The sequence below is a fragment of the Eremothecium cymbalariae genome, chromosome 7 (genome assembly GCF_000235365.1).
Source record: "Eremothecium cymbalariae DBVPG#7215 chromosome 7, complete sequence".
NCBI classification, from domain to species: domain Eukaryota; kingdom Fungi; phylum Ascomycota; class Saccharomycetes; order Saccharomycetales; family Saccharomycetaceae; genus Eremothecium; species Eremothecium cymbalariae.
In genome coordinates, this window is record NC_016455.1 from 931,231 (window position 1) to 953,869 (window position 22,639).

Sequence of the window (22,639 nt, forward strand, 5' to 3'; positions counted from 1 at the left end):
TGGGATTCTTTAATTAACGATATTAAATCAAGATATGATGATCAATTTTGAAAGTGATGAGGAAAATTTTCACAGCCGGGTAACCGCAATTTCAGCTCAGCTTGACGTGATGCAGAATGTTGAATCATGTTACCATATAATGGAGACTTATAAGAAGACAAGCTAACTATTTTCAGGCATTTTAGTTATTCAATGGAATATATTTTAAGTACTTTTTGTTTTTAGGTTCTTTCCAACCTTTTGGTCTTCAATTAAGCCGTAATTATAATGAAGCATTAGGAAAATGAAAAGTCTTGAAAATGAGAGTTTTATTATATATAATGAGACCGCTATTCCAAGTGGTACAGCACAAAAGAATCCCAATAGTTCGCTGTCATATATTGGAAAGATGAAGAGGGTTATTGACATATTTCCTCGATTCACCCGCTCGTATGCCGTTAAGCTTGCGAAGACCATTAGTGTCAATGGGAAGACATTTGAAACGTCGGAAAGCCACACAAACGTCACACCGTCCATTATTGCATTGACAAGTCGTTCTCTTCATTTAAATGAGTCACATCCAGTTGGTATACTTCGTTCTATGATTGAAAAGAAACTGAATTCAATTGATGGTGCATATAAGACATATAACGAGTTTGAACCAGTGGTGACTGTGGAAGAAAACTTCGACTCACTGGGGTTTCCCGTGGATCATCCGGGTAGATCGAAGTCTGATACATATTATATCAATAGCAAGCATTTGTTAAGGACGCATACTTCTGCTCATGAAATGGAATGCTTTGGGAATATTAAAAATAAAATCACAGACAAGCCTGGGTTTTTAATATCTGCAGATGTATACAGACGTGATGAAATAGACAGGACACATTACCCAGCCTTCCATCAAATGGAAGGTGCCCGTTTATGGGTTAGGGACAAAAACTTGACATCTGAAGGGGTAGGTAAGCACATCTTACAGATTAGAGAGGATGTTGCAAATTTGGAACAACAATTGCAGGCGGAAAAAACAAGACTTATTGTTCAAGATGATGCTTCATTGGAAGGCAATCCAAAGCAGGACTACATGACCGATTTAGAAGTGGAACTGTGTACGCGTCATTTAAAAAGAAGTATCGAGCTCGTGGTTGCACAAGTCTTCAACAAGAAACTTGAGAGTCTGGGCGACGTAAAGCAGGAGCTGAAGGTACGTTGGATAAAAGCCTATTTCCCATGGACTGCGCCATCTTGGGAAATTGAAGTCTGGTGGAAAGGAGAATGGTTAGAACTATGTGGATGCGGTCTTGTACGGGAGCAAGTTTATTTGAATGCTGGTTACGAACCAGGAACTACTATCGGTTGGGCGTTTGGCTTGGGATTAGATCGCATAGCTATGCTGCTTTTCGAAGTTCTGGATATAAGACTCTTCTGGACCACAGACCCAAGATTTAAAAACCAATTCAAACCGGGTGAAGTCACTTCCTTTAAGTCTTATTCAAAATACCCGGGTACCGTTAGAGATATCGCTTTCTGGCTTCCAGATGATGAACCAAGACTGCCTGCGATACATGAAAACGATTTGATGGAAATTGTCCGGAACACAGCTGGTGATCTGGTGGAAAGCGTCAAATTAATTGACACATTTGTACATCCAAAGACCGGCCGCAAGTCCTTGTGTTATCGGGTAAATTACCAATCTATGGACAGAAATGTCACGAATGAAGAGATTAACACATTTCAAGAAAAAGTGAGGACTGATCTAGCAGCATTGTATGGAGTGGAACTCAGGTAGTCTAACTGCAACGAATTAATCCGCTTTCAATACATATTCACTTGTATATATATATATATATATTGTGCATATAATTTACAAATATATGTTCAGCATGGATGCTTCATGCAACGTAAGATGTGACCATGCTCAGCATACAACTTTTTGACTTATTTCTGATACAAAGCGTCGAATTAGCAGAATAGTCATTTGAACTATCTGGTAAAGTTTTCTAATTCAATACTATAAGGGCCTAATCTTATTATCTGCTCGATCTCCTCATGGTTCCAATGAAGATAGCAGTCCTGTATGGTTCTGAGACAGGTAATGCGTATAATTTTGCGGCGATTCTTTCCAACAGATTACATCGGTTTCATTTCCCCCATGTTCTTACGTCATTGGGCGACTATAATGCCAGAGATATACTAAATTGTCGATACCTGATCATTATTTGTTCTACGACTGGACAAGGAGCGTTGCCTAGGAATGCGCGAGAGTCATCTCAAGGAGATATCTCTGGTACATTATGGACACATTTAAAAAAGAAGAACCTGCCTAGTGATTTCTTAAGCCACCTAAATGTTGCCTTCTTGGGGCTTGGTGATACCTCTTATACAAGATTTAATTTTGCCATACGTAAGTTACATACAAGGATTGTCAGCCAACTTGGTGGGGTTGAAATTTTCCCTCGTTTAGAAGCTGATGAAATGGGCCTGGCAGGCAGTAACTCTGGCACTGGAAATGGAGTGGATGATGTATATTTTGAATTTGAAAGGAGGGTGTTAGGCTTCTTGACTGGAAAGTTTCCAACTAGGATGGTCAATGGCAAACAGGTTAAGCGTGAAGCGATTGCTGATGATGTATATTTAAAGCCAAAATATTGGCTAGAATTTACGGAGGATCAAGCAGATTATAACGAGGATATAACCTTTATCGAAGATGAAAATGTGAAATATGGAAGTGTTGTTATGAATAAAATCATTACTGCAGAGAACCACTTCCAGGACGTCCGTCAGTTTGTTTTTAAGACACAGAGTGGAGAAGAGTACTACCCTGGAGATACAGCTTCATTATATCCCTTTAACACAGATGAAAACGTCCAAGCTTTTATTGATGCCCAGCCACACTGGAAGGAAATCTCAGATAAACCCTTAAAGTTAGTTGGGGAAATAGATACAAGGAGATTTAAAGATGGTGGGTTAGTATCACCTATAACTTTAAGAAACTTGCTGAAGTATCACTGCGATATTATGAGCATCCCAAACAAGAGCTTTTTCATGAAAATTTGGACCTTTGCTATAGATGGTGAAAGGTTATCCGATGGTTCTAGCCAACTGTCGCAGCAGCGTGAAAAACTAATGCAATTTGGCTTAAGCGAAGATATGCAAGATTTGTATGATTATTGTAATAGGCCAAGAAGGTCAATTTTAGAGGTTATACAAGATTTTGAATCTCTGAAACTACCCTGGAAATTTCTACTTGATTATATACCAGAAATCAAGCCAAGATTCTTTTCTATATCTGGTAAGCCCTGTGATAATAATTTAGAATTGACAATTGCTGTTGTTAAGTATAAAACAATTTTGAGAAGGATTAGAACGGGCTTATGCACTAATTATATTTCTGGTTTGGAAAATGGTGAGATAATTCGTTATAAAATACAGCATAATTCGCTGTTTCCGAAGTCTTTGAATGTGCCAATCATTATGATATCACCAGGAGTGGGATTGGCGCCAATGAAGTGTCTTATTCATTCCAGCTTGTTTCAGGATATGCACCTGTTCTTTGGTAATAGATATAAACACAAGGATTTCCTTTATGAAGATCAATTAATGAAGTGGCATCAAACAGGAAGAATAAAATTATTCTGTTGTTTTTCTCGTGACCCTGACAATTCAAGTGGATTGAAGTACGTTCAGGATGTTATTTGGAAATATGGTAAGGAGGTTGCGGAACTCATTGTTGCCCAAAACGCAATTGTTTATATATGTGGATCTTCGGGTAAAATGCCAGTGCAAGTTAGATTGACCATTGTGGAGTTATTAAAAAAATGGGGTGGTTTCTCTAATGATAAGGAGGCTGAAATATATATAAAAGACATGGAAAACAGTGATAGATACTTACAGGAAACGTGGTAGGCAATAAAATAGTTTTTAATGTATTAATTAATGAGTTATACTATATTACCTTTTATATAGAACTACAAGTTATTATAACAGTATTGTATATCCTTCTTTTAATAGTACTCGATGGTCAGTTGTCTTCGAGAAACCCAGCAACAACTTCATACCAGACGGCTCCATCTGGTAATTTATATGGATTATGCGCTTCATCAGTCACAGTGTGCTTTTCCATGTTCCTAATTTTACCCACAAACCATTCTTTCCCTTTAACTAAATCATCAGAATCCTTTAAAAAATATCTTACACCAAGTTCTGATGCTGTGAATGCAGCCCATGGTGTAGATTTGGTGCGTGCAGTCTTGCATGTAGCCGTCTTGGACATGGATTGGGTTCCAGGTGGTGGTGTAGAAAGATCAACTGAAGAAAATGATGAATTTAAGGAAGAAATAGAAGATGCCATTGAGCCAACTGGACCTCTAGTAGGCAGAAATAATGCTATATCGCCGACTTTCAAGTTTCTAAAAGTGATTCTATCCTTACTATTCTTTTCAATGATTATTTTTTTTGCCTTATTCTCCTTTCTCAACTTTTTAGCTAAGGTTTCAACATCAGTAAAACGTTTTATAACAGAGGACTGAAACAATTTCTGTGAATATAATTGTTCCAAGAAAGCAACTAATTTTTGGTGATCTTCTGTTCTCTGATTGGTTTTTATTGAGTTATATAAATCTTTCATTTCCTGGAAAACAGAACTCTTAACCATTAAAGGATTCAATAAAGCACTGTCATTTACAATACTCTGATCCATTCTCTTTCTCAACCCTTTCACACGGGTTATTTGTAGGTTATAGTCCTGGTCACGGGAAAGCAATAAACCAATATTTTCTAAAATTACCACAGTACTAGCAAATATATCATAAATATCTGCTTCCAGTCGTTTGTTGACCTCTTTCAAATTTTTAACGTTCAGCGTTTCCTCCTGTACAAGTTCTGTACCAGTTGGAGATCCTACTACGGCCTCTTGATTGATTGAGTTGAGTTCGTCTATATCTCCCTGTAGCTTTCCTATTTCTTCATCAAATTTGGACCGTTCTTTCACAAATCTGTTTTCCATGGTAGCCAAATTAGTTAATAAATCTTCCTTGATATTATTTAAGCCATTATATTTTCCCTTCCATGATTCCACATCATTTAATAATCTATTATTATCCTTTGTAATTACCTCTAACTTTATTTTGAATTCCTGGTTTAATTTCATTACCTCAGCCTTCTGATTTTCTTGCTTGGAAATTAAATTTGATAACTCCGCATTTAGCATCGACAACGTTTCTTTATAAGCTTTTCTCTCATCTTCACCATTCAATAATTTGGCTCTAGAAGATTTCCATTGCCGCTGGATTCTCTTGTTTTCTTCTTTTGCTGTTTCTAATTGTTTCTGTAAGTCATATACTTGCGCATGTAGTTCTCTTTCAACTGACTTTGATATGTTGGCGGATGCCGAATCTTTATCTCTGTACTCGCTAATCATCAACTTTTCATTTATGCTGGCAATATTATTCTGAAATGCATTCAAAGTACTATTATTGAAAATTCCACTTGGCCACGAATTAACGTTAGAAAAATGAGTGTTGTGTAGTAATGATTCTAATTTCTTGATCCTATTTTTATACCCTTTAATTAATTCTTGTGATGACCCTTCTGAATTAATACTCGACGGTAAACAAGCACCTAAATTACCCAAGATATTCGGACTCTTACATATTTCATCCAAATTCGTTCTTAACAAATTTAATGAATCTTCGCTGAAATTCTGTTTGGAGAGGGTAGAAATATATTCTTCAATCATATCTATGGTAATTTTAATCCTTTTTTTTGATTCACCAGTTGAACCCTTTAAGAAGACACTAGGTAGCTGTAGCTTATCATCATCCCATTTAAATATATCTGTGAAAGATAAAAAATCAGAAAGCCATTTGTCTCTATATGCCATCTCTTTTTGTATGATACCCTGGAGCTCTTGGTGGTGATCCCGATAATATTTATCAACTTCATCGAACCAGTTATCTCTGCGATATAATTCAATCAAATATAGTCCGTATACAATTGGTAAGTCATCAACTTTGGATAGTGCTAATTCGAAAGATTGCAAGTTTTGTGTTCCTTTAGTAATATCTTTAAGTAGTGAATTTTTTAGATTGACAATCTGGACTTGAGTACTCGCAATATCACCCAAGAGTACAACCATTTCATGCTTTAATGCTGATTTTGATTCATTGCACTTTGATGCTTGAGTGAATAAAGAAAGTGCAATAGTATATATTGTGGGTAATGTAGAAGACTTCAACTCCTTGATTAAGGTTAGTGGTGATTCGCCCATCCGTTGATCTGATTCTTCCAAATCTTGATCTATAACGGCATGTGTGTCATCCTTAACCCTTTGGGCCAACTCCTTAAAATTGCTTAATATCTGATCTTCAAGTTCATAGTTCGAAGGGTCTTCATGATATCTCTGGCTCATTTCCTGAATTTTAAGAGATATCCTTGTTCTAGATTCATAAGTATCCGATAGAACTTTTCTAAACTGGATAAACTTTTGGTTAAGCGTATGGTCCAGCTCCTTCAGTTTTTCTGAAGTCTCTACCAAACGTTTGAAACTAAGAAACTGGGATAACTTCCCCTCTCTGCCTACAGCATCAATCTTTTCTAAACTATCCCGATATCTCGATCGCCAGCTATTCGCTGCCCCATGCGAATGTATATTGTTCACAAACTCAACATTTGAGTTGTAAATCTTCTCAACATCAAAGGAATACAACTCCAAATACTGCAATACCACCGACAAACATTTGCCCATACTTTTAGACTGCTCAATCCAGTCTCTTAAAAAATCATGGAAATAATGTACATCGATCTCTAGTGCACTCAACCACCCCAAGTTAGTCGTGAGCAGACTCACCGCGTTCCTATAGCAACAATCCCCATCGTTCTCATTCATAATCTCCACATCTAATAACGGTGAAACCAAAGGCTTCACAAACGTCATCTCGTCATGCCTTCCAGTCACACCAAGCAAAGACTGTACATCCTCATGCGCACCATCAAACAACCTTCTATCAAATACGTAAAGCTCATTGATATTATCCCTCCGATAAGGCTTCTTACCACCACCATGAGCCTTTTTTGCCTCACTGACCATATCATGGAAGTTACTCTTCTTAAACTTAGTCCCATACGGCAGAAGAATAAATATCTCTTCTCTGGGAATAAGCCATTGTTGCGTAATAAACCGCTTCAAATCCTCTACAGTAATAAAATACTGTATATTAGTCGAAATACACTTCCCGCTGATAGCATTCACAAGCTGTGTATTCCCATCGCCCTGATTCATACTCTTCAGAAACATATAACCAACCAGAAGTCTTGTTTCAAAACATAAACCTTGTGTATATGTATTATATACAAAACAACTTTCCCAATCTTTTTAACACTTCTTTTCAGCAAAGGGATGATAAACGTACAAATATACAAATATACAACTTCTCCAGTTTCCTTATATAAGATTAAAACCAAACCAAACTACGTTAATCAATGTAAACTACACCGCCCACACCTCCTTTTCTTTCGCAAGAACCCAAATATAATACCAGCTAAAGCAAAATGTCGCAATGGGGGGAGGGGCGAACGAGGAGGAGAGGGTGCAAGTTGGCAGTATCAAGAAACTAGCGCATGTTGTGTGTATGTGGCCATTGTCTAAGGACGACTTACTGTTCGCCCGTTCCCGTTCCTTGTATGTAGTTTATCCCGGTAAATTGGTTACATGTTTCAGCGAAGAGTTGTTGTTATATGACTAATTAGTTTAATGTATATATGTTATTAAGCAGAGAATGAACAGACGAACAAACGGTTAGATTCCGTAATATTGAAAATGTAGAAAGAAAATTTCCAACTTAAACAGCGAGTGGAAAAGAGAGATAGAGTAGTCAGTAGATGAGCTTAGGGCAAGGGATGTTTAGGTACAAGCAGTTTGATATCAAGTCTGAAGTTCAGTTTAATGTTATCAAGAAGCTTATAGATAATGATCTTAGTGAGCCTTACTCGATCTACGTTTATCGGTACTTCTTGAATCAGTGGCCATCTTTGGCGTACCTTGCGTACGACCCAGCTGCGGATGAAGAGAATGCAGAGCCAATTGGATGTATTGTGTGCAAGGCGGAGACACACCTTAATGTACGCCAGCGTGGATATATAGCGATGCTTGCTGTGAATAATGGGTATCGTGGCCGGGGGATAGCCAAAAAACTAGTCACGCTTGCAATCGAAGAGATGATTAGACAAGGGTGCGATGAAATCATGCTCGAGACGGAGTGCAGCAATGAGGTGGCACTACATCTTTACGAATCTATGGGATTTCTCAGGCTCAAACGAATGTTTAGATATTACTTGAACCAGGGTGATGCGTTCAAGCTAATTTTGCCAATTAACAAAAAGAGTTGTATAAGGAGCACCTTCTTAGGCACACAGATATAGTTTAGATATGGTTTTCTTTTTGGGAAGGGTTCTAGTATATATGTTGTCTCCTTTTTTAGAAATACAGGGGTAGAAAAGTTTTACTGTATAATGTATATATATATATATATATATATATCTGTGATGCAATATCATTCCTCTTCGTTGAATTTTGGAGCCAAAAAGTACTGTAGTTGTCCAGCACCATCCAAGTTAAACTGGAATAAAGCGGGCGTTTCCGCCGAAAGCTTGATTGTAATGGAAGTAGATAAAGAAGTAGCTTTGATGATGTCCAGCAAATACTTGGACCCAAAGGTCAAATCGACGGGTTTCTCTAGTTCCACTTTCACAGAATCCTCTGGCTTCTCCACATCGGTCCTAGGCTTCACAACCACCGAACCGGAGCCAAAATCGCCCTCGGAAATGAATTTGATCGTCTCTTTAGTAACCACAATATTCAAGGAGTCACTCAATTGGTTCAAATCCCTGATGATCTTGGCAAACTCCGTAGAGGGCATGTGAATCGTCGTGTCGTAGTCGATCTGATCGATTTCCAAAAAATCGGCATCGATTTCCATCAACTTGAGAGAATACTCACTAATCCGGTCCCTCTTGGTATCCTCAAACAAGACCAGCATATTGTCAGGGGAATCTTCAGCAACCAACGTCAAACTATCCTCATTGGCCCCGCAACGCAAAATCTTACCCAACGAATTCAAATCAACCCCCAGAGTAACAGCCCTGTCAGACCTATACTCCTCGAACGCATCCGGAGTGATCACTAGAGAAACCAAAAGAACACGCGAGTCATCCACTGCCTGAGCTGCAATCCCCTTCTCTGAACAATTAAAATTTACCAGCTGAACACAGTCCTTTAGCCCATCAATGATCTTCTTGAAAAACGAAGACTGTTGAAACTTAGCCTCTAACATACTACCGGGATTGAACTCTCTCTTTTTCTTTGCGTCTCTTCTCCTAGGTAGCACCTATCCTAACATGCAACACCTATATATAAGATATATTCCCTGACACACACACATATATATAGGATAGAATAGCGGGAAGCCTCAATTTTTTTCACGGTGAAACTTGGCCAGCTTTTATACCGAGAAGAAAGCGAAAAACGCGTGAACAAGCGGGGGACGCGTTTTCATCTTGCAGCTGCTCATCGTTGCGTGAAGCCTTGCGATGTTCAAGTGAATCCAACTAATGCCATGCCGATGAGCTAGCTAAAGATGGAATTAAACGACATATACATATACATACATATATATGCGACTTAGTAATACACGAGAAACACGGCCGCTGTTGGGACGGCCGGTATATAAGATAACGGGTGGGTCAGACGTTATCTCTCGACACACACACACACACACACACACACATAAAGAGAGGTAGTATATTAAAGAGACAAGAGAAAAACGATATGTGGGGGCTGTCATGATCACGAGACAGAGAGAGAATCAACGAGACTCAACGCCAATTATATTTTAACTTTTTTCTTTTATTTCTATTCTATTTGAAGTTTCTGCCGTCGCCGTCGCCGTTGTCTTTTCCTGTGGTCCTCTTTCCCCATGGTGGAGAAAGACAGATCAGAGATCGGAGCATCTATCGAATTGACTCAATAATAGTATTAGTAATAGTAGTATTCAGTATTAGTATAAACACCCAATTACCCTAGCAAAAGCAGAGAATAATAAAATAATAAGTACAATGAATGGGAGAACCTTTCAAAAATAGTCTCAGAAACAGACACACACACAGAAAAAATGATAAAAAATAAATCCACATTTCATTGATAGTAAGTAAGAATAAAAAATAAAAATAAAAAAACTAGATGCGCTACAGTAACTGACGCTAGTGGAAGCGGTGGTGACGACGATGATAGTAGTAGTAGTAGTAGTAGCAGTAGTAGTAGCAGTAGCAGTAGCAGCAGCCCCTAAAACACACAGCAAAACAATAAAATCAGGCAGCCTTGGTAGCATTGTACAACTCCTTCTCCGACTCATACCTCTTCTTGTCCGCCTCCGCCTTCGCCTCATAGGGCTGCTTTTCGTCATCAGACAACGCCTTCCACTTCTCACCAAGCACTCTACCCACCTGACCAAACGAAATACCAGGGTTCTCTGCGCGAACTATGTCTCTGTTTTCATTGGCAAAAAACATATACGCAGACATCGCTCTCTTTGGAGCGTTTGGGTCCTTCTTCTTTCTTTGGGTCCTCTTTTTAGTAGCAGTAGCGGCAGCCATTGTTGTAATATGATAATATGATAATATAATACTCCTCGATCCGTTTGTATCTCTGGCACGAACTTTGTCTTCAGTTCTTTTTTTCTTCCTGGCGGTTCTCTCTCACACTCTTAATTTTTTTTCTCCTAAAGCTTTCTTTAAGAGTCTTCCAAGATCTTTTGTAATAAAAATCGTTAGTTTCGCTGTTTTTGATTCCACAAGCCGGAAATGACTAATAATAAACAAACAAAAGAAAACCCCTGTGGAGAGGGGGTGGGAGCCCACGCATCATAAACCAATTGAATCGGTTTTTTGCTGTTTTCTTGCTTTGCGCAGCCCGGAACGCTTTGTTTGAGTGCCCAGGCCGCAGACGAACGGAAAGGAAAGCAACCAACGTACACTGTGGAGATCGTGCAGTCAAATTCACCGGTGGTGCATTTGACTGGCAGCATGTGCCGGACGACGTCCCCACTGCGTGTACGCTGTCCAATGATCATAGAACCCACCGTCCTTCTGGCCGCGACGCGACGCGACACTTTTTCAGGAACTGCTGGCGCGTCTTTTTTCCTCCGCGTCGTGACGCGTCGCGACGCGTAACGACAGCTGTCGTAGGACACGACACTGGCGACTGTTCCCCGCGGCAGCGCAGCGGCGGTGCCGGAGGCGTCGTCGTGTGTGGAATAAAACTGGGGCGGCACGTGAGCTGAGCGCGCCAGCGTTGGCTGCCCGTTGGCGCCGGCCTAGGCAGACGGGCGAAAAACGGCACCCCGCGTATCGCAGGGTGGAAACGAGCACAATGATTGCAAAGTGGGCGCGTTAGCCCAAAGTCTGGTACACATGCGTTGTTTTGCGCTCGTGTGTTGCTGTTTTTCTTCTGTCTCTGTTTGTTTGTTGTTGTGTGAGGCGGACGTAGTCTGTTTCAACGTCCTGCAGAAAAAAAATTTCGCACATACTTAGTGTTGTTTATTGTGTGTTGTGTTGTCTGGTGCACCTATACAAACTATATAGTAAGTACTAAGTACTTTAAAAGTATAGTGCCTCTTCCTTGTAGCATATATAGTGAAAAGCTGTGAAGCGCGGGTGGCGCTCCGGCGGCGTGAAAAGTAGGGGGTAAACAGAGCGGAAAAAATTTTCTCGTCACGGGTTGGGGGGTGGGTTCTGGGTGATGTCGGTGCGGGTAACGGCTGGCGCGAGGTGGTTTGTTGGCCGTGCCCGCTGCGCGGGCACGGCGGTGGGTTGCGTGTGGTGTGGTGTACGGATTGTGTCGTATGTATGGACAACTGAGTAGGTTTCGCGGTGTTGGTTTCTTGGCCCAGTTGGTTAGGCACGGTGCTAATAACGCGGGGATCAGCGGTTCGATCCCGGTATGGACCACATGTTTGTGTCGATGTGACAGTACGGCACGATGTGACATCATGGCTGGTGTGGCGGTATAACTTCATAGCATGGCCTGCCGTGTTCTATCCTTGGACCAATGTTGCCTCGTATATGATTAACTTATCAAGTATGCAAGTTATGTGGGAAGGTAGATAGGATAGCTAAGTGGCAGATTTTTGGGATCGGTAAAAAACAAGAACAAGGTAGATATACAAATAAACAGAAGTAAAAAAAGTTTTATTAACGTCTTCTCGAAAGGGTGCCGCTGCGGAATGGCTGGTATGAGTTGTAGTTTCTGTGTGGCAGGTCGTTCTGGTACGGGGCTGGCGGAGCGTATCGAGATGTATTTATGTTTTGGTTGTAGCGCGAGGTATTGGCGGTTCCTCCTCCTCCTCGGGGGAAGTCCAACGGATGCTTTCTTCTTTTTTTGGGTGGTTGTAGAAGCTTACCCTTTGATGCTGGGGTGGGAAGGCTATTCTTGTTGCTTTGGGGTGTCGTGGCTGTCGAATTGTATCGGGAATATCCGTTGCTGTTGCCATCCTGCCATCTGCTTTTTTTATTGTTCTTGTTTTTGGGGTTGTAGTGGACTTCTTCCACCTCATAATCATCGTAGTTGATGGCGTACTTGTCTTCTTCCTCTCGTTCCCCCTCGTAGTCGTAGTCGTCTTGGTCGTCGCGGGTCTCCCTAGCGGGTCGATGCCCAAAGGGTCCATTCTGCGACTGCGGCTGCACATAGCCGTAGGACGCTCTGCTTTCTCTCTTCAGCTTCGACAGATAGGAAAAGTATTCTCGTCTCAGCTCGCTGGCTAAGTTGTCACCAGAGAATGCGCTGCCGTCATCGTTAGGCACACGCGACGAGCGTTCGATTGGGCAGTCATCGCCAAAATGGCCCTTGCCCGCACAGTTGTAACAGTATATCTTGTGGCTGGGTAGGACTCTCTTCTGGGAGGAGCCTAGCAAGCAGTAGCTCCTCCATATGCTGGGACACCGGTCTCTGGAGTGTTTCTTACTGTTGCATAGAGTGCAAAAGATCCGTTTCCATTTCTGAGGACAGTGCTGCCTGTAGTGCCCACTTTCATTACAATGCGAACACCGCATAGTCCGGGGACAGTGCTGTGAATAGTGATCGTCCATCGACCCACAATAAGAACATATCACATGTGGGCAGTTCTTCTTTATATGACCTCTCTGAGAACAGTTCTTGCACTTCGGCTCCTCCTCTCTGATCCCATCCTCGTTGTCATCAACAGCAAAATACCTTCCGTGGCCTCGTAGGTTTCTCAACAGTTCTGGATCATTATCAACCTCCTCTATTGATGGTGCTACAAGCTTCTCTTCGTCCTTGAATGATGGCAACTTATCCTTATAAAAGGGTAGCCCATCATGCGATTCAATCTCCGACAATGCACTCATATCTATATATCCTCTCCACAGTAACAACTAACGTCTCCTTGAAGCCTTTTGATCTATATTTCCCCGCTGTTTTGTTGTTTTGTTGTTTTGTTGTTGTTTGTCATGAGAATGCTTGTCCATCTCTTAACATTAAAATTTTTAACGCAGAAAACGACTAATTACAATATTCTGATGATGTACAGTGTAAACTAAGATAACCGCCGCAAATAGTGAGAGCCACGTCGTGCATACGCCTCTGTATGCATTCATATGCAACATCAATAACATTACTGTAGACTGAAGGATGTGCCAACCTCACCCAAGCAATGAATCTTGACCAGAGATATTGAACGGACAATTCTACTACTAGCAATTTGTACCATGGGTTTGTGTATAACAAGTATCAAAGTAAAGAGCATAAGAAACCACCACACAGTGTCACTCCAGCTACGCATTGAACATGGCCATAGTGGCCTATATATACATATATATTGTGCTATGTTCTACTGCATGTAGGTTTGAGAAAGCATCATCTAGCTGACAAAATTTTTTTTTCACCAGGAAAAATGTACGCACTTCTATTCATTTATTATTTGAAATATTATCGTTATACATTAGACATATATATGCAATCTCTGAGTCTCTCTCTCTGCCTTAATAAAGTAATTCTATAAAGTTATGAGCGTTGAGCAAGCTATAAAGCAAGTCGACGACTTGTCCTTAAAACATCCAGACAAGAAGAAGGATAAGAAGCAGTCTAAGCAAGGTTTGTTGTACTTGGACCCAGAACCACATTTCATTGAAGAGAGAATCGCTTTATTTGAACAGTTAAGGAAGGAGTATGATGAGAAGGTTGCTGCTATGCCTCGTGCTCCGATTACTGTTGTTTTGAAGGATGGGTCAAAGAAGGAGGCAGTTGCTTGGGAGACCACACCAATGAATATTGCACAGCAGATTGCGAAATCGTTTGCGGAAAGACAATGTATTTCCAAGGTAAACGGAGAGTTATGGGATTTGGATAGGCCGTTGGAAGGTGTCGCCGGTGATGAGATTAAGTTAGCCTTTTTTGATTTCGACTCTGAAGACGGTAGGAAGGTTTTCTGGCATTCTTCTGCACATGTTTTGGGGGAGGCTTGTGAGTGCAACTTGGGTGCTCATATCTGTTTGGGGCCTCCCACTAATGATGGTTTCTTCTACGAGTTTGCTTGCAAGGATTCTTTGGATTCAGAAGCTCCAGAAAGAACGGTTTCCCAAGCAGATTTCCCAAACTTGGAAGGTGTGGCCAAAAATGTCATCAAGGAAAAACAAAAGTTTGAAAGATTGGTTATGTCCAAGGAGGATTTGCTGAAGATGTTCAAGTATTCAAAGTATAAAACTTACCTGGTTCAAACGAAGGTTCCAGACGGGGGTTCCACTACTGTGTACAGATGTGGTAAGTTGATCGATCTATGTATTGGGCCTCACATTCCACATACTGGTCGTATCAAGGCTTTCAAGTTGTTAAAGAACTCCTCTTGCTACTTCTTGGGTGAATCCGATAATGATTCTTTACAGAGAGTCTACGGTATCTCCTTTCCTGACAAGAAGTTGATGGATGCACACTTGAAGTTTTTAGCGGAAGCCGCAATGAGAGACCACAGGAGGATCGGCAAAGAGCAGGAATTGTTTATGTTTAATGAAATGTCTCCAGGTTCGTGCTTTTGGCTTCCACATGGTACCAGAATCTACAACACGTTGGTTGACTTGTTGAGAACGGAGTACCGTAGGAGAGGTTACGAAGAAGTCATTACTCCTAACATGTACAATTCGAAGTTATGGGAAACCTCTGGTCACTGGGCTAACTACAAAGAAAACATGTTTACTTTCGAGGTCGAGAAGGAATCATTTGGTTTGAAACCAATGAACTGCCCGGGTCATTGTGTTATGTTTAAATCTCGTGAACGTTCGTACAGGGAGCTACCATGGAGAGTTGCAGACTTTGGTGTCATTCACAGAAATGAATTCTCTGGTGCGCTATCTGGGTTGACCCGTGTTAGAAGGTTCCAGCAGGATGATGCCCATATTTTCTGTACCCAGGACCAAATTGAGACCGAAATAGAGAATATCTTTGACTTTTTGAAGTTTGTTTATGGTGTTTTTGGCTTTGAGTTTAAGATGGAGTTGTCTACCAGACCAGAGAACTATGTTGGTGATTTAGAAACCTGGAATAATGCAGAAGCCAAATTGGCGGCCGCATTGAATAATTGGGGCGGTAACTGGGAGTTGAACCCAGGCGACGGTGCATTTTACGGTCCAAAGATTGATATTATGATCTCTGATGCCTTGAAGAGATGGCACCAATGTGCAACTATTCAATTGGACTTCCAGCTACCAAATAGATTTGAATTAGAGTTCAAGGCTAAGAGCAATGATGAAAGTGAAGGATATGAGAGACCTGTTATGATTCATCGTGCAATCTTAGGTTCCGTGGAAAGAATGACTGCCATTTTGACTGAACATTTTGCTGGTAAATGGCCATTCTGGCTGTCTCCACGTCAAATCTTGGTTGTTCCGGTTGGTGTGAAGTACCAGGAATATGCCCAAAAGGTTAGAGACCAAATGGTCGAAGCCGGGTTCTACGCTGATGCTGATTTGGGTTCTAACACATTGCAAAAGAAGGTTAGATCTGGTCAATTATTGAAGTATAACTTCATTTTTATTGTTGGTGAACAGGAAATGTTGGAAGAATCTGTTAATGTCAGAAACAGAGACATTACAGACTTACAAGGAAAGAACGAAACTATTAAGGTTGAAGCAGTTTTGAAACAATTGTATAAATTGAAAGAAGAAAGAAGACCAGACAACGTTTTGAACTGATTTGATCTAAAATATCATTCCCAATTCTATCATGTGCTGTGGTTAAAGTTTTGCGTACATCTTGTTAACTAGGAGGTGAATGCACCTATCATTTTACTATTGATTTCTTAGTTAACAATATCGATATTTCACCAGTCCTGAAATGTATATATTGAATTTACTGCATATATATATATAACCAAAAAAATTTTCTGCTGCGATTTAAACAACTCATTTATATAACCGGCGTCCTTCTTCAAGTAGAGCGTCAAAATCTTGCTGTGAACCGCTTACTGAAACAACATCCTCAATCGAGGTCTCATCACCCTTTGCTTCCGCGAGCCTTTGCTTCTGAACATATTCCCATGTATTATTTCCGTCCGTTGGAGTAACATCTTTCCGTTGGCGTATTCTATCCCAAGCAGATAGTTCCGGTAAGTTCTTATCTTCTGCAGATATTGCGCCCATTGAATCATGAAGATCGTCAGAGCCAAGCTGAGAACTAGACGTGACGTTGACTTTCTCTGCAATACCTCCTGGCCTAGGTTTGGTGTCTGAGTATAACCCTATAGGATCTCTTTGGTTCATAAAGGGAGAACCTAGTTGCGGCCACCGTTTCATCATCTCATGCAACTTCACCTTAGGATCTGGAAACCTATATGCAGGATTTTGATAGGTATCATAGAAATACACTGCCCACTTCGAAGGGGTACCATCCTTTAGCAACAACATCATCTCATATTGCCGGTACTGAGACGTCTTCTGCGTAAACCCATCGCCAAAATCATACGTGCTCATCGGCGCAACATTCTCAAGCTTAGAGTTATAAACATACCGACTGCAGTATTGAGTAGACACAACCATACTGATCAAACCAAGTAAAAAACTTCGTTTGACATTCACACCTCTGATAGCATTGGTCTTATACATTTGGTACGCAAATGGCGTCCCAAAGACTAACCCGAACCCCGCCAACCCGCCAAATAACTGCGCCCTACTTATCGAAAGATATATCTTGTATAACTCTAACCGATCATTCGCTTCCAAATAGCTATCCTTTTTATAAAACTCTAATGCTGCTTTATATCCCTTTCTAACAGGAGCACTCAAAACATTCTCAATAAACGCCGTTTCTTCGCTCTCCATCATAGTATCTACCGCCTAACAATAAATCAGAAAAATAATCAGCAACCTTCCTAACTAAACTCCCACAGAATTCTGTCCTAAAAGCCTATAAATATTATATCCATCTATTGGCCTCGTTCGTAACTGAAGGGGCTCCAAGGAACTCCAAAAGTGCCGTCATACGATGTTCTTATTAAGATCAACTTCGAAGAATTTATTTAACCTCTGGTTGTTCTTTAGAGATCTCATTACGCAAGCTGTAATATGAGTTAAGCAAACCGTCGAGGGTTTTTAATATCATGGATTACTTTTCAGTCAAACACCACTACCACACGGGAAATTATCAAAAGGTGCTTCAAGAAATTGCAAAGCACCAGCAAAGCAGTGAAGATGAGACTCTATTATATTACAAAAATATGTCTCTACTAGGGTTGAAGATACTTGAGAACGTGCCAGAGGAAGGGGGTCTGCAGGCAGCCTTTAGTGCATATAGCGAATGTTTGGAGTCCAAGGAGATAGGCCCCTTGAAGGAAGTAGTTGATGGGCAAAAGAGTCTGTTCGCGGTGAATCTTTTGGCTTGCGCACAGGCATGTCTGGAGAGTTATGAGGCTGCATGGGAGACGTGCACTCAGAATTTAGAAGACTTGGATGCTGTTGGTTCAGCGGAATTATTGCTGACGGCTGTGCAAGTTGCGCTTGCTAATGGTCAACGGACTCAGGCTACGGCTTTGTTCGAGAACTATAGTTCTTCCCATGATATTTCTAATGAGGATGACATTATTCTGAGCATTGCGGAGTCATACATCAACTTTAGTCAGAGTAAAGAAGCTAGTAGTTCTAACTTTTACTTTTACGAAGAACTCTGTCAATCAGCACCCAGTTGGAAAACCCAATTGGGGCTGTTGAATCTACATTTGCAACAGGGTAATCTGCCAGAAGCAAGTAACATCATTGAACTGTTGGAAGATGAATATTACCAGTCAATGGAAGGAGCAGAAAATTATAAACGCCATTTGTTGGCCAATAAGATTACATATGCAGCAATGAACGGCGAAAATGGTTCCGCATTGAGAGAGGAATTGGAACAGTTAGATGCAGACCATCCACTTGCTAAGGCAAACCGCGAAAACAACATGAAGTTTGATGAGATTGTTGCAAAGTACTCCACTTAACGTTCGTACTCCTTGAATCGAGCGGCTAAGACTCCATATATAAATATGTATGTATATATATGTATATAGCTGGATAAAGTCGTGTGCTGAACGTTAGTAATATCGATCCGGGTAACCTTGGTTTTGTTGTAGCTTGAAGCACCTTTTTAAAAATAACAGCATCAGTATTTAAGACATGGCCAGTGGCCGAAACCTAACCGCCACCGATAGCCATAAGTTAATAAAGAAACTAATGACCATGGAAGAGGTATCGGAGTTGTCGGAGACTGAAAAGCGGAAGTTGCTCCGCGACAGAAGGAAGCAAAAGTTCTCTAACGGGGGTGCTTCGTCTAGATTAACCAAGATCACAAATCAACCAAGCGGTGGTGTTATGTCTACAGAGACCTTTTTGGAAGATGAGCTTCCATCAAGCACCTCTAAGAGTGACCAATCAGTTATTCCCAACGTGGAAGAATCTACTAAAGAGATGGATACTTTATTGGCGAATGTTGGCAAACCTGCAGAGACTAGATCTACCAAGACGAATCCTGAAGTTGCTCTGCTACAACAGTTGATGGGCATGCAAGAGGAATTCAGAGTGCCCAAAGATGATAATACACCTGATTTATTTTCTCAGATGTTGAATCAAAGTGCAAAAACACAAACAATGCGCTCGCCAGATGCAGATCTGGTGGATCAATCCAAAGTTACGATGCACACGTATCAAGCCAGAAAATTAAAAGCATACACGTATTTAATCAGATGGCTACTTCTACTACCACTTGTGTACCACATGATGCTACCCACTCCGTCAACGTTGCCTCTGATCTCTTCGTTGACTCGTTTTTTTGTCGACAAGCCCAACTTCTTCATGATTTTCAGCACCTTTGAAGTCATCTCTATTAGTATTTACTACCAAGCATTACTAAAACTAGAAAGAACGAACAAGGTAAATACCCTATCCAACACAAGCAAAATTGTTACTTGGGCTGGCTTGGTGCCTGAAGGCGTCCTGCCCATATCTAATATCCCAAGAAAAATCATGCTAGCCATGCATTACTGGGATATTCTATCCATGTACTTGACAGATTTATCATTCTGCTTGATCATCGCTGGCCTATTGGGATACTACAATGCTCTGTAAACTTCATAACGTATGTAGTGATGTGAAATTCTGAAATTTGTAAAAACGAAAATTTTCTCTTAAAACCATACTATAATACGTATAATTCGTGGGAGAACAGCTGCAGTTAGCAGGATAGATCGTCGATATGGTGTTCAATGGGACTGCTGGAATACTCTGTAGGGATTTTGGAATGCTTTCGTTGAGCTTTACGAGATCTTTTAGCGGTAGCTCTGTTGTTTGTGGGGCGAAAGCCATGAAGTACCTCAAGGCGCAGAATAGAAGACAATTGAATGAAGCTAGGCAAAGTAAGATCAAGAGCTCATTGGATAGTGTTGATCCGGTTCTGGGTAAGAAAGATACGCAGTTTATAGTGCGTGTGATGGCAGAATTAAAGGAACCCAAGGTTCTTGCTAGAGGTTATGAACATAGCGAGGTGGAAAAGCTGATAGCGTCTATTGAAGCATCTAAGAATGAAAGGCTGAAGGTTAGTGGGTTAGACAAAGTGGCTAAGGAGATATCTTTGGATGATTCAGCGGTGGTTGATTCAAAGCGTGAAGCTGTTTTGAGGATTTTAAGCATGAGAAATGCGGATAATAAGACCGCGATGAAAGCTGCTATTAAGTTGACTAGAGAGGAGTTCCAAAGATTTCCAGGCGATACTGGCTCTAGTGAGGTGCAGGCAGCAGTGATGACTGTGAGGATTCACAATTTGGCCAAACATGTTCAAGATAATAAGAAGGACAATAAAAATACCAGAACGCTGAGAATGCTCGTTCAACAAAGACAGAGTTTGCTTAGATATTTGAAAAGGGATAATCCTGAAAGGTACTTCTGGACTATAGAAAAACTAGGCCTGACTGATAATGCTGTTGTCAGCGAATTTAATATGGATAGACGTTATATGCAAGATTATCAATTTTTTGGTGACAGAATTTTGATCAAAGACTCCAAAAAAGTGGCGGGTGCCAAACGTAAAGCAGCACGTAGGGAGAAGAGATTGTCCCAAGATGCATAGCAATCTAGCTTACGAGAAAAAGTACAGCACTTGTATATAGTCTGATGAATTATGGGCTTTATAAGCCTAGGTACCGTTGAAACACACTTAAACTACGCTCCATCTCGAGAATCCAAGAAAAAAACTAATGCATATCCTGTACAATACATCTATGATGATTATACGCTTGATTTTATAAAGTCCGTAATTAGAAGTTAGTTCAAAGAACTGCTCTCAAGATAGTCTTTCTAAGAAGTTTCCTATCCCTGCTCCTATATATTTGGTGTCCAAAAGAAAGGTATCATGGCCATATAATGATTGAGATTCATCAAGTTCAATATGCCTGACATTAGGACCATTTCCCAATAAGTCCACTATATGTCTCTGCTGCCAATATGGGAACAAGGTATCAGATTTGACACCAATTACCAACAGGTTTTTATTCCGTAGAGGTTCCATTCCCAAAGCCAAATCCTCATGGCTTTCTTGTGGAGTTGTGGTCCTGGAAAACTTTTTAGGTTTACGAGGTTCATATGCTGTCGTATGGCACAGAGGGTACCCATGTTCCATATTTTCGAATACTGCTCTGCGATTGACTTCACTCCTTCGTAGGTGAGAAATAGAAAGATCAAAAAGGTCCATGGTTTTGGATAGGTATAAAAGAGAATTAGCATCATACTCTAGAGAAAACTTTTCTCCCTGATGATCCAAATATGTTTCCACTAGAAAGTCAGGACATAACGTTGGTGGTTTGGTGTCATCTAGCCTTTCATTGCCAAATCTGTACTCCCATTCTGGACCAGAACGATAAGTAACTGTAGCAATTTCACGGGCTAATTTCATTCCAACATGAGGCGGAATTCTATCAGGATGTTCTGCAGATGGATAGTAAAACCCACGATTCCAATTTGGATCAGACATTAAAACTTGCCTCTGGGCATGCCTCATCGCAATGCTTGAAGGATGAGATTTAGCACATGCAGATATGGAAATAATGTTTTCAACCTCCTCAGGAAACAATTGTCCATATGCTAAGGATTGCATCCCCCCCATAGAACTCCCTATAGATGCAAAGAGTTTCCTGATCCCAAAATGTTCCCTTATAAGCCTATTTTGAGCACGAACAATGTCCTGTATTGACAACATTGGAAATCTGGTAGCATAATGTTTATTGTCCGCAGGATCAATTGAAGAAGGTCCAGTAGATCCATTACATCCCCCTAGCACATTTGTACAAATGACAAAGAATTTATTAGTGTCTACAATCTTACTTCCAGGTCCAATAAAATTTTCCCACCAACCGGGTGTCGGATCAAACTCACTAGAGCGAGCATGAGAAGAAGCACTTAATCCAGTGTGTATTAATATTGCATTCGACTTATCTCCATTAAGTTCCCCCCATGTTTCAAAAGCGATTTTTGAATTTGGTAGCATACCTCCATAATCAAGAAATAATGGTTTTTCAGAATGAAATATTTGATATGCCGTACTGATGTTATGATACTCAAAAACATTGTTCTTCGAGTCCCCTAACTCCTTTCGACTTAATTTCGAGTTTAAACCTTTATCATTCATGCTATTGCTAACATCTTGCCTTAACCTAGCACTTATGATGTCTAATTTGTCCAGGCAAGGAAAGGGCATCGCTGGGTTCGAGGATTTGGCAACAGCTTTTCTCGAGCTGCACCTTTTCCCGATAATAACTGTACGTCTAAACATATAGGTTCGATCACTGTAAGACCTAAAGGCGGAATCTGGAACTAAAGTTTGTATATCATGCTTTGAATAGTTCCTTCTTGTGTTCTGCAGTCTCCATAAATCATATATATTAAGTTTTAAGGTGTCAATGCCACAGTTGTAATGTCTTTTAGATCACGTGATCATATCGTTCATATGGTCATCACAACCTCTGCTTAGCTATACTTTATGGATGTGGTGGACGGAATGAGTCTTGAATAACGATCTTCTGTAGTGTTGTAAATTAGATGTGATGCGGTTTTGGTTTTTTGTCGATGAATGAACCGTTTAAAAACG

At 40.6% G+C, this 22,639-nt stretch overlaps 13 protein-coding genes across 13 annotated transcripts; 7 read left to right on the plus strand and 6 right to left on the minus strand.

The window, feature by feature from the left end:
* Window positions 1-283: 283 nt before the first annotated feature.
* MSF1 (phenylalanine--tRNA ligase) lies at window positions 284-1,768 on the plus strand (the record flags this gene model as incomplete). The annotated part of the gene is made up of 1 exon (XM_003648042.1): window positions 284-1,768. One exon carries the CDS (start codon window positions 284-286, stop codon window positions 1,766-1,768), a length of 1,485 nt encoding a protein of 494 aa, XP_003648090.1.
* A 260-nt stretch (window positions 1,769-2,028) lies between these two features.
* TAH18 (NAPDH-dependent diflavin reductase) lies at window positions 2,029-3,885 on the plus strand (the record flags this gene model as incomplete). Its single annotated transcript, XM_003648043.1, has 1 exon — window positions 2,029-3,885. One exon carries the CDS (start codon window positions 2,029-2,031, stop codon window positions 3,883-3,885), a length of 1,857 nt encoding a protein of 618 aa, XP_003648091.1.
* Window positions 3,886-4,000: 115 nt separating this feature from the next.
* ATG11 (autophagy protein ATG11) lies at window positions 4,001-7,273 on the minus strand (the record flags this gene model as incomplete). The annotated part of the gene is made up of 1 exon (XM_003648044.1): window positions 4,001-7,273. The coding sequence occupies one exon, from the start codon at window positions 7,271-7,273 to the stop codon at window positions 4,001-4,003; it is 3,273 nt and encodes a 1,090-aa protein (XP_003648092.1).
* A 584-nt stretch (window positions 7,274-7,857) lies between these two features.
* Window positions 7,858-8,397, plus strand: MAK3 (peptide alpha-N-acetyltransferase MAK3; the record flags this gene model as incomplete). Its single annotated transcript, XM_003648045.1, has 1 exon — window positions 7,858-8,397. One exon carries the CDS (start codon window positions 7,858-7,860, stop codon window positions 8,395-8,397), a length of 540 nt encoding a protein of 179 aa, XP_003648093.1.
* A 131-nt stretch (window positions 8,398-8,528) lies between these two features.
* On the minus strand, window positions 8,529-9,308 carry POL30 (proliferating cell nuclear antigen; the record flags this gene model as incomplete). Its single annotated transcript, XM_003648046.1, has 1 exon — window positions 8,529-9,308. One exon carries the CDS (start codon window positions 9,306-9,308, stop codon window positions 8,529-8,531), a length of 780 nt encoding a protein of 259 aa, XP_003648094.1.
* A 1,033-nt stretch (window positions 9,309-10,341) lies between these two features.
* On the minus strand, window positions 10,342-10,626 carry Ecym_7459 (non-histone chromosomal protein 6; the record flags this gene model as incomplete). Its single annotated transcript, XM_003648047.1, has 1 exon — window positions 10,342-10,626. One exon carries the CDS (start codon window positions 10,624-10,626, stop codon window positions 10,342-10,344), a length of 285 nt encoding a protein of 94 aa, XP_003648095.1.
* A 1,596-nt stretch (window positions 10,627-12,222) lies between these two features.
* AIR1 (TRAMP complex RNA-binding subunit) lies at window positions 12,223-13,395 on the minus strand (the record flags this gene model as incomplete). The annotated part of the gene is made up of 1 exon (XM_003648048.1): window positions 12,223-13,395. One exon carries the CDS (start codon window positions 13,393-13,395, stop codon window positions 12,223-12,225), a length of 1,173 nt encoding a protein of 390 aa, XP_003648096.1.
* Window positions 13,396-14,052: 657 nt separating this feature from the next.
* THS1 (threonine--tRNA ligase THS1) lies at window positions 14,053-16,230 on the plus strand (the record flags this gene model as incomplete). Its single annotated transcript, XM_003648049.1, has 1 exon — window positions 14,053-16,230. One exon carries the CDS (start codon window positions 14,053-14,055, stop codon window positions 16,228-16,230), a length of 2,178 nt encoding a protein of 725 aa, XP_003648097.1.
* Window positions 16,231-16,440: 210 nt separating this feature from the next.
* On the minus strand, window positions 16,441-17,355 carry RCI37 (Rci37p; the record flags this gene model as incomplete). The annotated part of the gene is made up of 1 exon (XM_003648050.1): window positions 16,441-17,355. One exon carries the CDS (start codon window positions 17,353-17,355, stop codon window positions 16,441-16,443), a length of 915 nt encoding a protein of 304 aa, XP_003648098.1.
* A 278-nt stretch (window positions 17,356-17,633) lies between these two features.
* SEC28 (coatomer subunit epsilon) lies at window positions 17,634-18,506 on the plus strand (the record flags this gene model as incomplete). The annotated part of the gene is made up of 1 exon (XM_003648051.1): window positions 17,634-18,506. The coding sequence occupies one exon, from the start codon at window positions 17,634-17,636 to the stop codon at window positions 18,504-18,506; it is 873 nt and encodes a 290-aa protein (XP_003648099.1).
* Window positions 18,507-18,681: 175 nt separating this feature from the next.
* GET2 (GET complex subunit GET2) lies at window positions 18,682-19,629 on the plus strand (the record flags this gene model as incomplete). The annotated part of the gene is made up of 1 exon (XM_003648052.1): window positions 18,682-19,629. The coding sequence occupies one exon, from the start codon at window positions 18,682-18,684 to the stop codon at window positions 19,627-19,629; it is 948 nt and encodes a 315-aa protein (XP_003648100.1).
* A 127-nt stretch (window positions 19,630-19,756) lies between these two features.
* Window positions 19,757-20,626, plus strand: MRPS28 (mitochondrial 37S ribosomal protein uS15m; the record flags this gene model as incomplete). The annotated part of the gene is made up of 1 exon (XM_003648053.1): window positions 19,757-20,626. One exon carries the CDS (start codon window positions 19,757-19,759, stop codon window positions 20,624-20,626), a length of 870 nt encoding a protein of 289 aa, XP_003648101.1.
* A 213-nt stretch (window positions 20,627-20,839) lies between these two features.
* Window positions 20,840-22,324, minus strand: Ecym_7466 (homoserine O-acetyltransferase family protein; the record flags this gene model as incomplete). The annotated part of the gene is made up of 1 exon (XM_003648054.1): window positions 20,840-22,324. The coding sequence occupies one exon, from the start codon at window positions 22,322-22,324 to the stop codon at window positions 20,840-20,842; it is 1,485 nt and encodes a 494-aa protein (XP_003648102.1).
* Between the last annotated feature and the right edge of the window lie 315 nt (window positions 22,325-22,639).